At 37.1% G+C, this 14390-nt stretch overlaps 1 protein-coding gene across 4 annotated transcripts in view; it reads right to left on the bottom strand.

The window, feature by feature from the left end:
- THADA (THADA armadillo repeat containing) overlaps positions 1-14390 on the bottom strand; it is a 325833-nt gene that overhangs the window by 235544 nt on the left and 75899 nt on the right. For all 4 annotated transcript variants that reach the window (XM_042932129.1, XM_042932128.1, XM_042932131.1 and 1 more), the window contains 3 exons: positions 9640-9772; positions 5906-6019; positions 1678-1800 (listed from right to left, as the gene is read on the bottom strand). In XM_042932129.1, the coding sequence (XP_042788063.1) occupies positions 1678-1800; positions 5906-6019; positions 9640-9772 (370 nt within the window). The remainder of the gene's footprint in view (positions 1-1677; positions 1801-5905; positions 6020-9639; positions 9773-14390) is intronic.

Consider the following 14390-nt stretch of genomic DNA (forward strand, 5'->3'; position numbering starts at 1 on the left):
ACACATGAGCACTTATATATGTGAATGCAGTCTTTTGTGGATATATGTGTGTATCTGAGTACTACATTTGAAACCCACGTTAAAAAAAGGCAGAAAATACATCAGAATGCTAATAATGATTATCATCTCTATGGCGGTTAAACAGGTAACTTTTACTTTTCTTTCTATGCTTTTCTTTATTTTCTAATTTTCTGCAGTATATGTGTTACTATTTCAAAAGGGCTCAAAAAAGATTTTTTTTAAAATAAGGCACTCATTTTTGATACTTTCAGTTTTGCTAAAATGTTGGAAAAGTCACCAGGTTTCACCCTCTGAAAGCATTTCTTTGTTCATCTTGAATTTACGACGTGTCGAAAACAATATTGATATTGCTGGCAATCAGTTTTATGATCTCTAGTTTTCCGGATGGTAAAGCCCCATTCCTACCTCTATGACTCTACTGAAGGTACACAGGTATTGCTCTGCTTCCTGTAAATGCAAAAGGTAAACACTGTGTCCTCAGGAGTAGTTAGGCAATGCTCCTAGACAGGATTTCAGACATGTATCTCTCTTACAGGAAGATGCACAATTTTCCAGGCAGAAGTTGGCAACCTTGAGGATTCCTCTTTACCTTGGAAGTCTGTGCCTTTGGCTACACTACAAAATACTGACTCTCAATTAGAGCAGCATTATTCATGATAGCCAAAAAACCCCCTAAATGTTTATCAACAGATGAATGGATAAACAAAATGTCCTATATACATACAACAGAGTACCATTCAGCCTTAAAAAGGAACGAAATAATAACACAGGCTACAACATGGATAAACCTTGAAAACACTACACTAAATGAAATAATCCAGATACAAAAGGACAAAAATTCTGTAATTTCACTTATATGAGGTACCTACAACAGGCAAATTCATAGAGCCTGGAAAGTAGAACAGAGGTTCCCTGGGGCAGGGAGTACCTCACCAAGGAAGTGAGGAGTGACTGTTTAACAGATACAGAGCTTCTGTTTAGGGTGATGAAAAGTTCTGAGAATGGATAGTGGTGATGACTGCACAACACTGCAAATGTACCTCGTGCCACTGAACTGTATATTTTATTTTTATTTATTTACCTTTTAATGTTTATTTATTTTTGAGAGAGAGAGAGACAGAATGTGAGAGGAGGAGGGGCAGAGAGAGAGGGAGACACAGAATCTGAAACAGGTTCCAGGCTCTTAGGTGTCAGCACAGAGCCCAACGTGGGGTTCAAACTCAGGAACCATGAGATCATGACCTGAGCCGGTCAGGTGCTCAACCGACTGAGCCACCCAGGCACCCCTGAACTGTATATTTTAAAATGGTTAACATGATAAATTTTGAAAAAGAGATAAGTGACAGTTTAAACAAAAATAATAACAATGTAGTGTGGGTTTATAACATACATAAACTAATAAAAGCACAAAGATTGGGAGGAGAGAAAAGGAAATATGTATCATTAGGTTCTTACACTTCAAATGAAGTGATACGGTATCACTTGAGGGTGGACAGTGATGCTAAAGATACATGCTAAAACCCCTAAGGCAATCACTTAAATAAGAAAACAAATAATTATGGCTAAAAAGCCAACAAAGAAGATAAATAGTAGCTTATTAAAACCTACTCGGAAGTATAATTAAGTCAATGAAAAAAAAATGGCAAAAGCACTTACTGCCCAGACTGGTGATGTAAAGCCTAGAATTGCAGCCTTAGCTCCATCAGCCACATATGGAATAATATTTTCTCCCAGACGTGTATCTCTGAACAAGGCTCTAAGGATATTTAAAGCATGAACCTAGAATAAAAAGCTAAAAATTAGATGTGGTTGAAGACCCTGGTAATTCTAAATCTGTACACATTCAATAACATAACCTCAAAATAAAAATATTACTGAATTTGAGAAGAAATAAATAATCCACAAATGAAATAGCAGATTTTGATAAAATACAATTATCTGATAAATCAATTTTTTAAAAGATTTAAACAGTGCAACTAAAAAGTTTGATTCAATGGACATATGCAGAATCCTGCACCTAACAAATAGAGACAACACGTTCTTTTCAAGTACACATGAAACATTTATTTTTTTAAATGACTTAAAACCTAGCCACAAATAAAATCTCAACAAATACCAAATAATTAAAATCTTACATATTATGTTCTGATCACAGTGGAACTAAGTCAGAAACTGATTTCTTTAAATACTTTTAAAACTGATACTTTATTTTTTAAAAAAAAGTGGTCAAAGGAAAAAAAAATTAACATTTAGGGCTGACCAATAACCAAGGTGCTACACATCAACATTTTGAGATGCAATGTAAGTGGAACTTAAAAAAAAAAAAAAAATGCATGCCTTACATGCTTCTATAAAGAAAAAAAGACTAAAAATGAATATTCTCAGTGTCCAATTCAGATGACAAAGAACAATAAGTTAGAGAAGAGAAAGAAAATTTAAAAGAGCAGAAAATTTTGAAAAAAGCAATGACATAACCAAGACCATTACCAAAACCTAAAGCTGATTCTTTGAAATAGAAACAAACCTCTGGCCAACCAAGAAGAGAGAGAAGAAAACAAGCAGTATCATGAATACCAAGGATGATATGACTACAGATACTACAGAGAATAAAGCAAAAATACTACTGTGAATAATGCTACCCAAATCGATTTGAAAAATTAGACAAAATGAACAATTTCCCAGGAAATAGAATGTATCAAAACAAATAGATGTTTATCATTACATAAAGGAAATCAATAGATAAAAATCCTACCCAAAGACCAAAAACAAAAAAACAAATCCAATATAATAACTACAACAATTACCAAAATATTGACCCACATGAATTTATAGATGAATTCTACCAAATATTCAAAGAATAGATAATCCCAATTTATATAAACTATTTGGAGAAGAGAAGACTCCCAAATTTATTTTACCAGTCTAGCACAGCTTGGCTAGAAAAGTAAGGACAACTACTTTGGGAAAATGGTAATTTCTATTAAAGCTTAATATACAACATACCCCAAAAACACTCGTAGGTATCTACCGAAAAGAAATATATATATGTTCACCATTAGGCATGTACAAGAATGTTCTTAAAAGTACTATTCTTAATAACCCAAAATAAAAACCAACCCAAATGGTCATCAGCAGAAGAATGAATAAATTATATAATATCATATAGCAACGAAAATAAATAAATTACAACTTGGATGGATAATATAAACATAATGTTGGTCAAAAGAAACCACATCAAAAGAGTACATAATGGTATGTTTTCGTTTATTTAAAACTTAAAAAAACCAGGTAGAACTAAAACTAAGGTGTTAAAGTTAGGCTAGTAGTTACCCTTGGGGAAAAGGTACTGATTAGAAGGAGCGTGAGGAGGCTTTGAGGTGTTAAAATGTTCTGTCTCTTGCTAGTTACACCAGTATGTTCACCTCGTGAAACTTTATTGTTGTACAGATATGATTTCTATATGTCTTTGTATATGTTATAATTCAATAAAAAATTTTACATAAAAAATAAGGACAGGTACAGCATGGAAAAGAAAAACCACAGGTCAATCTCATGAACCCAGTGAAAATACGCAAAAAATATTTTTTAAAAGATTTTAAGGAAATCTAGCAATGTGTAAAAACAATTCACCATGTCAAAGTTGTGGGTTAGGATTCCATACGCAAAGATGGTATTGGATCAAAAATAAGTATATTCATGATTATTTGCAAATTCGAGAAGAAGACATTTATCTCAAAAGATACTTGAAAGCATTCAAGGAAATGTGATTTCCTTAATGAGCTATATGACAGATTTAAACCTACAGCAAATATCAGCAATCACATAGGGATAACTGCTATTTCTATTGCTATACAAATCATACTACAAGTTCCAGCCAGCAGAATAAGAAAAATATTTTATGAATAAGAATTAGAAAGGTAAAACAAATTTAGCATTATTTACTGAGGATATGATTATCCATAAAGAAAATCCAAAAGATTTACAGACAAGTCATTAGTTGTAATACACAATAGCTGACATGACTTCTTTTTTAATATTTAAATCTTCTAGGAGTGCCTAGGTGGCTCAGTCAGTTGAGCATCCGGCTTTGGCTCAGGTCATGATCTCACGGTCCATGAGTTCGAGCCCTGCATCAGGCTCTGTGCTGATAGCTCAGAGCCTGAAGCCTGCTTCAGATTCTGTGTCTCCTTCTCTCTCTGCCCCTCTCCCACTCATGCTGTCTCTTTCTCTCTCTCTCTCTCTTACTCTCAAAAATAAGTAAACATTAAAAAAAATTTTTTTTTAATTTAAATCTCCCAGTCCATGAGCATGGCTAGTTTTCTCCATTTATTCAGCTCTTTCTCTATGTCTTTCATTATTTTAAAATTTTTATTCTGTTTATTTATTTTTGAGAGACAGAGTGAGAGCGGGGGAGGGACAGAAAGAGAGGGAGACACAGAATCCAAAGCAGGCTTCAGGCTCTTGAGCTGTCTGCACAGAGCTCAACGCAGGGCTCGAACCCACGAACAGTGATATCACGACCTGAGCCAAAGTCAGACACTCAACTGACAGAGCGACCCGGGCACCCCTTTCATTATTTTTAAAAATAATCTCCTACAAAAGTCTTATAGATCTTTTGTGAGATTTAATTCTACATACTTTATATTTTTTCTAGTGATTATAAACAGTATTTTAAGGATTGTATTATATGTTGCTGGTGTGTATAAATGCAATTAATTTTTTTGCTTATTGTTGTGCTTATATTCAGCACAGAGTCATTTTCCCCAAACAAATCAATAAATTTAAATTCCAACAAAAATTCAAAAGGGGGTTTTGTTAAACTTAGCAAGCTGATTCTATAACTTATATGGAAGAGCAATGGAAAAAATATAGCCAGGATAATTGCAAAGGAAAAAAAGGGAAATTCACCCTACCAGATACCAAAAGTTATTGAAAAGATAGTAATTAAAATAGAGTTTTTGGCTCAGAGATAATATAACAGACCAATAAAACAAAGCACACAAACAGACATGCATGTCAACAAGAACAGTATATCAGAGATAGAAGGGTGCTATAAATCAAGGGGAAAGGATATACTGTATCAAAAACACTTGCATATTAATTATCCAAATGGAAGGTAATAAAATTATTTTCTTATTTTACACACAAACAAAAACGAATTACAGATAGTGTAAAGACAGAAATGTGAGAAATAAAATTAAAACTTTAAAAAGAAAATACAAAATATGTTCTGACCTTGGTGTATTTATTAAACAAGATCCGAATGTACAAACCATAAAAGAAAAAGCCGGCATATTCCATTTTATTAAAATTTAAAACTTCCATGCAATAACAGAGACCATAAGCAAAGTGAAAAGAGAAGCCACAGATTGGAAGAAGAGGTGTGTAACTCAACCAAAAAGAACTGTTATCAGGAAAATCATTTTAAAACAACCAAAAAAACCCAACTCCTGAAAGATAAAGACAAATAACCAAATTAAAGATAGCCAAAAAGTCTTTCAATGGGCAATTCACAGAATTAATTCAGAGGACTAATACATGAAAAGAGGTTAAAGCTAGCCAGGTATTGGAGAAATGTGAAATAAAACTGGCAGAGTAGCATTATAAAATGCCTTTAGTTGGATGTTTTCACCAAAGTTTAAAAATAGGTCATTTTGGTTAACATAGATCAACTAAAGCAATGGTTTATTTTGTGGACAGGAAAGGCCAACAAAACAAAAGCATCCAGAGCAAGCTTCAAATACCCACCCTATTTTCAATAATTCTATATCTAGAGCAAATACTTTTCTTTTTCTTTCTTTTTTTTAGCAGATACTCTTTTTTTGGACAGCAAAGATTTAAAATCACTGCCTTCCTAGCAGTCTTTGTGTATTTCCATTATTACCTGGGGGACTGTGCTCTGTGAGTCATCTGTAGGCCCAGCCAAGGAGATTAACTCTTTCATTGTTATTTTCAACAAATCCATTTTGCCTTTCTTCGGTTCAGATGCCAATAGTGCCTATGGAAAAACAAGACAAAAATTAACTGGGCTATTGTTTTACATATACTTATTTCTAGTTCCTAGAATTAATCCCAAAATGAAAAATCCCCTTATGAAAACATGTGGTATCAAGCAAGTTAATTAAGCCATTCAGCCTTGGGCAAGTAGTTTAACTTCTCCATCCCTCAGATTCTTCATCTGTAAAATAAGGTGATGGTGATATCATGGCATCTCTAAGGTCATTTCCAGTTTGCTTGTTAACTATACAATTCTAAAAGGTTGAATGAATGGTTCTTACTGAGCACTCTCCTAGGACCACAACTATGTGACAGGTCTCAGATACAATAAGCAAGTCAGTTTTGGGTTTTGTTTTCTGTTTTTTGTTTTTAATTTGACAGAGAGTGCACGTGTACACAAGTGGGGGAGAGGGGCAGAGAAGAGAGAGAACCTCAAGCAGGCTCCACGCTCAGTGAAGAGCCTGATGTGGGGCTTGATCCCACGATCCTGGGATCATGACCTGAGCTGAAACCAAAAGTCCAGACGCTCAACTGACTGAGCCACCCAGGAGCCCCCAGCAAGTCGGATTTTGTAACAAATTTATCAACAAGAAAATCCTCTTTACTTAAAAAACAAAAACACCTGTGGATTAAATTTCTTGCAAGGATTTAGAAACTCCCTGGAGATTGATCAGTTGTTTAATTTTTTACCAAAGAGTCTCTACCTGAAGGACCATCAAACCATAATACTGGGAAGTCCATGGAGCAAAAGGAAATACTACAAACTCCAAAGGGGTCCTATATTTGAATTTTCAAGAGCTGCTAATTTACTTTGTGTCTAACATTTTGCCAATATACATTAAACATAAAAATAGGATATCAAAGCACCTGAGCCAATAAAAAGGAATGAAGTACTGATATATGCTACAACATGGATGGATTTTGAAAACATGCGAAGTGAAAGACATAAAGACCACACAGTATATGATCCCATTTATATGAAATATCCAGAAAAGGCAAATCTGTAGACACAGAAAACAGATCAGTGGTTGTATAGAGCTAGGAGTAGCAGTGGTTATTTCATTTGTGCATAGCTAGTAGCTCCCAAGAGTGAAAGTTTCAAGCTATTCAGCTTTTTTGGAAGCTTTTATAATCCATAAAAGAGGTAAACACATCCAGGAGATGAACCAAACTGATCCAGGTTTAAAAGACATATTTATCGGAGCACCTGGGTGGCTCAGTCAGTTGAGCATCCAGCTCTTGATTTTGGCTCGGGTCACGGTCTCACACTTTGTGAGTTCAAGCCCCACATCGGGCTCTGCACTGACAGTACAGAGCCTGCTTGGGATTCTCTCTCTCCCTCTCCCTCTGCCCCTCTCCTGCTCATGCATGTTCTCTCTCTCTGTGTCTCTTTCTCAAAATAAATAAATAAACTTAAAAAAAAAAAAGACAAATTTATTATAGTATATTTATGCTATTTATGCTCATAAAACATATATACTATTTTCCTAATGACCACTCAAAGCATTTTTATATCTGTCTGTACAAAAGATAAGTTCATAAACTAAGTAGGCAGTTTTTCTCCATAGTTAACACTAAATAGAGGTTTCCATGAGAACATAACTTATTGGTAAGTTATGCTAAGAGGGATGGGGGCCTCTCTGAACAGATTTTTCTAATAATTTAGATTTTACTCAACTAACATAAATAAAAAAGCTACATGCAATTACTGAAATGTCTCCTTGGAGCCATGGCTTCCCCCCCGCCCCCAAGAGTTGTGTGCATAGTTATGACATTCTTTCCAAGGATGGACTAAAAAAGGACATGTCCTGGGGCGCTTGGGGGGCTCAGTCAGTTAAGCATCTGATTTTGGCTCAGGTCATGATCTTGCGGTTCGGTTCGTGAGTTCGAACCCCACATCAGGCTCTGTGCTGACAGCTCAGAGGCTGGAGCCTGCTTCAGATTCTGTCTCCCTCTCTCTCTGCCCCTCCCCTGCTTGCGCTCTGTGTCTCTCTCTCAAAAATAAATAAACATTTAAAAAGTTAAAAAAAAGATCGGGGCGCCTGGGTGGCTCAGTCGGTTGGGCGGCCGACTTCGGCTCAGGACACGATCTCGCGGTCCGTGAGTTCGAGCCCCGCGTCGGGCTCTGGGCTGATGGCTCAGAGCCTGGAGCCTGCTTCGGATTCTGTGTCTCCCTCTCTCTCTGCCCTTTCCCCGTTCATGCTCTGTCTCTCTCTGTCTCAAAAATAAATAAACGTTAAAAAAAAAAAAAATTAAAAAAAATTAAATAAAAAAAAGAAAGTATGTGTCCTAACTGCTCTGTCACTATGACCAATATTTAGTACTAGACGGGAGCCAGAGGTGGAATAAGCACACTGCACAAACATGCAACTAGACCTTGCTACTATGTTAACATTTGTCCTCAGGTGAGGCAAAAACACACGAGGTCCAAATGAATTACAGGCAGGAGATGAACCAAACTGATGCAGAATGGGTCAGATCAGAGAGTTTTCATTTCGATGAGCTCTGCATCACATCAACAACCTCTGCAAGTTGGTGTCCATTGTCATCACAAAATGATGACTGTGGAAATTTGACGAGTAAGAAAGAGAAGGAAAAAATGTAGAGGCACTAATAAAACACTTTGTTGCACTTATTTTCATTGCTTTTATTATACCACCATCATTCCTGGACTGAATCTTACTAAATATTAAACAAAGACCTTCCAGGTTGGGGTCTGATTTAATATTGTGAGGACTTTGGTTTTTATTCGTTGAATTCATGAGGACGATAGCCTCTTAATTGCAACACTGTGGAAATAAAATATCTTCCTATCAACTAGCAATATCTGGGTGTGCTGATACGCAATGATCTTTGAGGTAAAACAGTAAGTGGAAAAAAAGCAAGGGCAAAACAGTGTGTATAATATGCTTTCTTCTGCATTAAAAAACAGAAAATGCACTACCACACACCCATTTTCACATGTAGAGTCGTTCAGGATTCAGGCTGCCCAAGGTTCCAGTCTTAGTCCTGCTCACACTATCTCTGGGGCTTTTGGCAAGTCACTTAACTTTCCTCAGCCTCAGTTTCCTCATCTATAGTATACAAATGATAACAGGACATATCTCATAGGGCTTGAAGAAAGATTAAATAAGTTAATATATGTCAAATAACCATTTATAAACGTTAGCTACCATTAGGATTAAAATTATTTTACGCATGGACATTTTATGGACGTATTGAAGAGAAATTGCTAATACTTATTGCTTTCAGAGAAAGTGTTAAGGGTCTTGAAATAACAGGAAGACTATTTTTTCTAACTCAAAAAGAAAAAGGCAACGTGCACACTTCCTAGAAGTGAGCCATGAATGTGCCACAGTGATGTCTGCCTACTTAATACACAGGCGGAAATCCATACCACCCTCTGTTCACATTACAAGACTGACTTTGTAGAGAGGGTTTCTTCCAAGAACAGATCTGTCATGGGAACATACTGTCCACACACGCAACAAAGCCACATACATAAAAGCCAGAACTATCTCTTATGCAATATGCTCCCTCACATGTCAAAGGGATCGTCAAAAGACAAATAAAACAAATTATCAAAAGACAGACAGACAGCTATGTCCCGTGGATAAGTACCTGTATGTAGAAAGGAAGTCCGGCACTGCGCCTTGTAGCGCAGAGTTTAGATGAGGGATCACTGCATTTAATTTCCTCTAAAACATTCCATAACCAGTGTTCTGGCAGCTTTTGCAGACTCACATTGGGGCACCTAAGAGGAATAGATGAAGCAAACATTTGGAATAATCGGGTACCAAAAGATAAAAGTACGAACTATTAATACACATTAACATTGTTAGAGAAGAAGAAATATCCTTATATTTGGAAGGAGGAAAACTAAAACTTGTCTCCCTTTCTACTTTTCACTTACCTTCCTCTTTACTATGGGTCTTAAGCTAGGTCTGAAGCTACTAAAGATTCCATTTCTTACAAAGGCATATAAAGCATGTGTCTTGTCTGCAAAATAAGCTTTAATACCATGGCTTACACTCATACTCAAAATGTTCTGATGAAGGTTAATGAAACTCTTACAGATAATCTACACTGCAAAACACAAAGAGAATATAACTTCATTATAACTTATGTTCGGTCTTTACAGAGATTATATGCAAAGAAAACACATTTTAAGGTATATCTTAATAATCATTTTCATGTCTCTCAAAATGTGGCCTCCCACAAAATTTTCAACCAAATCCTACAGAAAATTAATAAAGCAGGTTAGTATAAACATTTTTAGATTATTTGGACTTTGCTGTTGGTGAGATTCCACTCTACTATATGAAGTGTTACTCTGCTGTGCTTAAGAATATTTAATTTTAATAAAAATTTTTAACCTTATGCCTTAACAGATCATATAACATTATCCTAAGAAATAGCATATTCAGTGGTAGACAGACAATTATTTTAGGAGGATCATAACTGGATTTGACTAAAGTAAATATATGAAAATAAAGAGATGAAATCCAAAGAAAAAATACTCTGTTTTTAAATTGAGGAAAACATTTTGCAGAAAGATTTTTCTTTTTTTTTTTTTTAATGTTTACTTACTTTTGAGAGAGAGAGAGAGACAGAGAGAGAGACAGAGTGCAAGCAGGGGAGGGGCAGAGAGACAGACACAGAATCTGAAGCAGGCTCCAGGCTCTGATCTGTCAGCATAGAGCCCGACGTGGAGCTTGAACCCATGGACCATGAGATCACGACCTGAGCTGAAGTCAGACCCTTCACTGACTCAGCCACCCAGGCGCCCTGACAACTTCAGTTTCTAATTAAATATTCCAAATAGTAACTCAAATTTAGTTGTTTGTGTCTTGCATAAAACAAATCATATATAAATAATAATACTCTATGGGGTGCCTGGGTGGCTCAGTCAGTTAAGCATTGGACTTTGGCTCAGGTCATGATCTAGTGTGGTTCACGAGTTCAAGCCCCGCATCAGGCTCCATGCTAACAGCTCAGGTCCTGGAGCCTTCTTTGGATTCTGTCTCCCTCTCTCTCTCTGTCCCTTCCCCACTCACACTCTGTTTCTCTCTCTCTCAAAAATAAATAAACATTTTAAAAATTAAAAAAAAAAAAACTACTCTATAGGAAACATTTTTAAAAGTTTGACAGGGGCCTAAAAATATATTTTGGCCATAGAGGCACCTGGATGTCTCAGTCTGTTTGAGTGCCCAACTCTTGATTTCAGCTCAGGTCATGATCTCACAGTTGGGGAGATCAAACCGCATGTCTGGCTCTGCACAAACAGCACTAAGCCTGCTTGGGATTCTCTCTCTCCCTCTCTCCCTCTCTGTCCCTCTCCTGGTCATGTGCATGCATGCATACACGTTCTCTCCCTCTCGAAATAAATAAACATTCAAAAATACGTTGTTTCAGCCATAAACTTTACAATCAAATCTCCCTACTGCCAGCATGCTCTGTGATTTTAAAGGTTTCCTTTTAGCATAGCTTAAAAAATTCACCCCACCCCTGCTTCTTCCCACTCACCCCCTCAGCCACCAAAACCAGCCATCCACAATCTGAACTACGAGATTAAAAGAGATCCAAAGGCATAACAACCAAATACAAAGTGTGAACCTTGGTTAGATGCTGGCTTGAACAAAAAAACAAAGGTAAAAGAGGTATTTTCAAATAATAGAAGAGATTTATATGTACTAGATACTATAGGACACCAAAGAATTATTTCTAGGACGTGTCAATGGCATTATGCACGTGGAAGAAAGTGTCCGTATTGTTTAGAGATGCACAGAGGAGTGCATAGGACTGGAAATACAAATCAGAAATGCACTTTGTAACAGTTCAGCAAGCCATCAAGAAGGGGACAGACGAAGCAAGTGTGGCAAAACTCTGATAAATATTGTATCTATCTGGGTGATGGGTAATCGCAGTTCATTTTACTATTCTCTCTACTTTTATACATGTGTGTTTGAAATTTTGGTATGTTTTTTATGTTTATGTTTTATACATGTTTAAAATTTACATTTGAAACTTCTCATAATAAAAATAATCCATTCATATAATGTCTGAAATCTTTCATAATATAAATAGTCCTCCTGCACTTTTATATTTATAGGAGTTGAAGTTACTTCTCATCACTGGATTTATACCTCTTAAAAATTAAGATAAATGCATTGAGTTCCACGGAATTGTTTTCTAGTTTATTACTAACATTGCCAGCTTGGTATAATCCTCACACAGTTGCCCAATCAAAAACTGAAATCCAAATGCCCCAGAGCTGTTACGTGCTAGTGATATAGTCATGGATTACTGTCTTCTATTGCTCAGTCTTCACAGTCTTTTAAGCATATTTGGATTAAAATACTCCACAATGAGTGAGCAGGGAAAAGAAAAAAAAAAAAAAGAAAGAAAGAAAAGAAAACCAAAGCAAAAGTCATCTTTTGTGATCTAGTCATCCGAAAAAACTGGAGTCACGGAGGTAAATAAAGTAAAAACTAATTGATCTAAGATTACATGTGGATTTAATTTACCTATTCTCTTTCCCACCACAGGACCACCAGCCTTGTAGGACTGACATTAAATAGTGCTGCAGTCTAAGGTCAAGTCTCCTACAGGGAATCACTATACAGGAAAAACTAAGGGGGAAAGGAACTGTAAGAGGTAAGGGTTTTTTTTCCGATTTCCTTATGTTCCTAGCAAGTGCACTGAAATACCAGTGCAATAAATACTAGCTTAGTAATGCTCCCCAACACTATCAGTGAGGGGTGACTGGGTGGCTCAGTCAGTTAGGCGTCCAATTTTGGCTCAGGTGATGATTTCACGGTTTGTGACTTTGAGCCCCACGTCGGGCTCTCTACAGAGAGTCTGCTTTAGATCCTCTGTCTCTCTCTCTCTCTCTCTCTCTCTCTGCCCCTCCCCCAGCTCATGAGCTCCCACGCGCGCGCAGTCTCTCTCTCTCAAAAATAAACATTTAAAGAAGAAAAAAAGGCACTGTCAGTGCACCTCTCCTGGGCCTCCCTGACTTGACCGACAGAGGTTCTACCAAAAGCAACCAATCTGAAAAGGCAGGCAGATCTGAGATAAGAATAGGCCACCTCACCATGCATCATCCTTCCTCATCTGAACTTACAAGGGCTTGTGACTGTTAACAAATCTCGATCTAATTCTTTTTCCATCTTGATCAACTATTCCAGCTTGAAGGGTCACCTATGGCCTGGTCCCAACCCTCCTACTTGATTGTAACCTTAAAATTTTTCCACATTCCTGTACAGACTTTCTGTTCTAGTAAGGTTGTGCACTTTGCTGGTTCCCATTCTAACACATGTGCTACACACACACACACACACACACTCCATATTCTCAACTAAGCATTTGTTTATGATCTCCGTACTTATCCCTATTCATACAAATTAGTAAAACTTCCTCCAAATATTACATCTCACAAGGACCTTTTCTTTCTCAAAGCCTCCAGTGTATTTCGAGCACTACTAGGCACAAGGTGTACAAGGGCTCAGTACAGTGCCATGGAAGGGGTGGAGTGTGAGCTGGACTCTGAGGATGTGCGGGCAGAACGGTGGAAAGCCCACATAAGTGGGGTTGAGTAAGGAGGAGATGAGATGACTGAGGAAATACTTGAAGGCCCCAGAGGCAATTCCTTAATTTAGATTCTTGGCTACTGTAACTATAAACAGTTAACCGGGCCTATTTAGTCCCTTATGTGCTGCAAACTAAGACTAAACTCTCCTTGTTAACTTGGGGAATTTGAAAACAAAGATCCGAGAGTACTCAATGAGGCCAAATCTGGCAAAGTGCCCTCACCAGAGCCCTCTCTGCCCATTGCCAAGGATCCGGGAGCCTCAGGAGCCCTGGGAAATGATCAAGACACCAGCTCCTACCATCTAGTCCACACGGTGTTTTGCTCTGGAATCCGCCGGGATCAATCCAGCTTTTCTGTAGAATCCTTCAGTTGTCTGGTCTTCAATTTGGACTTTACACTTGACCCTATTTCTTTGATTCCCTAGCTCTGCATTTCTCCCAGGCCAGTCCTGCCCCCACCACCACACAAGAAAAGTAGTTCAATCCTAGAACTCCCGCTCTTTTACTAAAATGAAATGTGCTATATTTTAAACAAAACAAACTTACACAGAGGTGTTTAAATTATCATACTGAAAATATATTTGCCTGCACTAAGGAAAGAAAAATAAACCTTTACTGAATGCCTAGTATACATGAGATACAACACTAGACTTTTCGCATCTTGTCTTGCACAACAACAAACACGGTATGATTTTCCCCAACTGACAGGTGAGACAGTCTATCATAGTGGTTAGGAGGACATGCTATGGAGCCAAGTTATTTTAGAATCCTTGCTCTGC

The sequence above is a fragment of the Panthera leo genome, chromosome A3 (assembly GCF_018350215.1).
Source record: "Panthera leo isolate Ple1 chromosome A3, P.leo_Ple1_pat1.1, whole genome shotgun sequence".
NCBI classification, from domain to species: Eukaryota; Metazoa; Chordata; class Mammalia; order Carnivora; family Felidae; genus Panthera; species Panthera leo.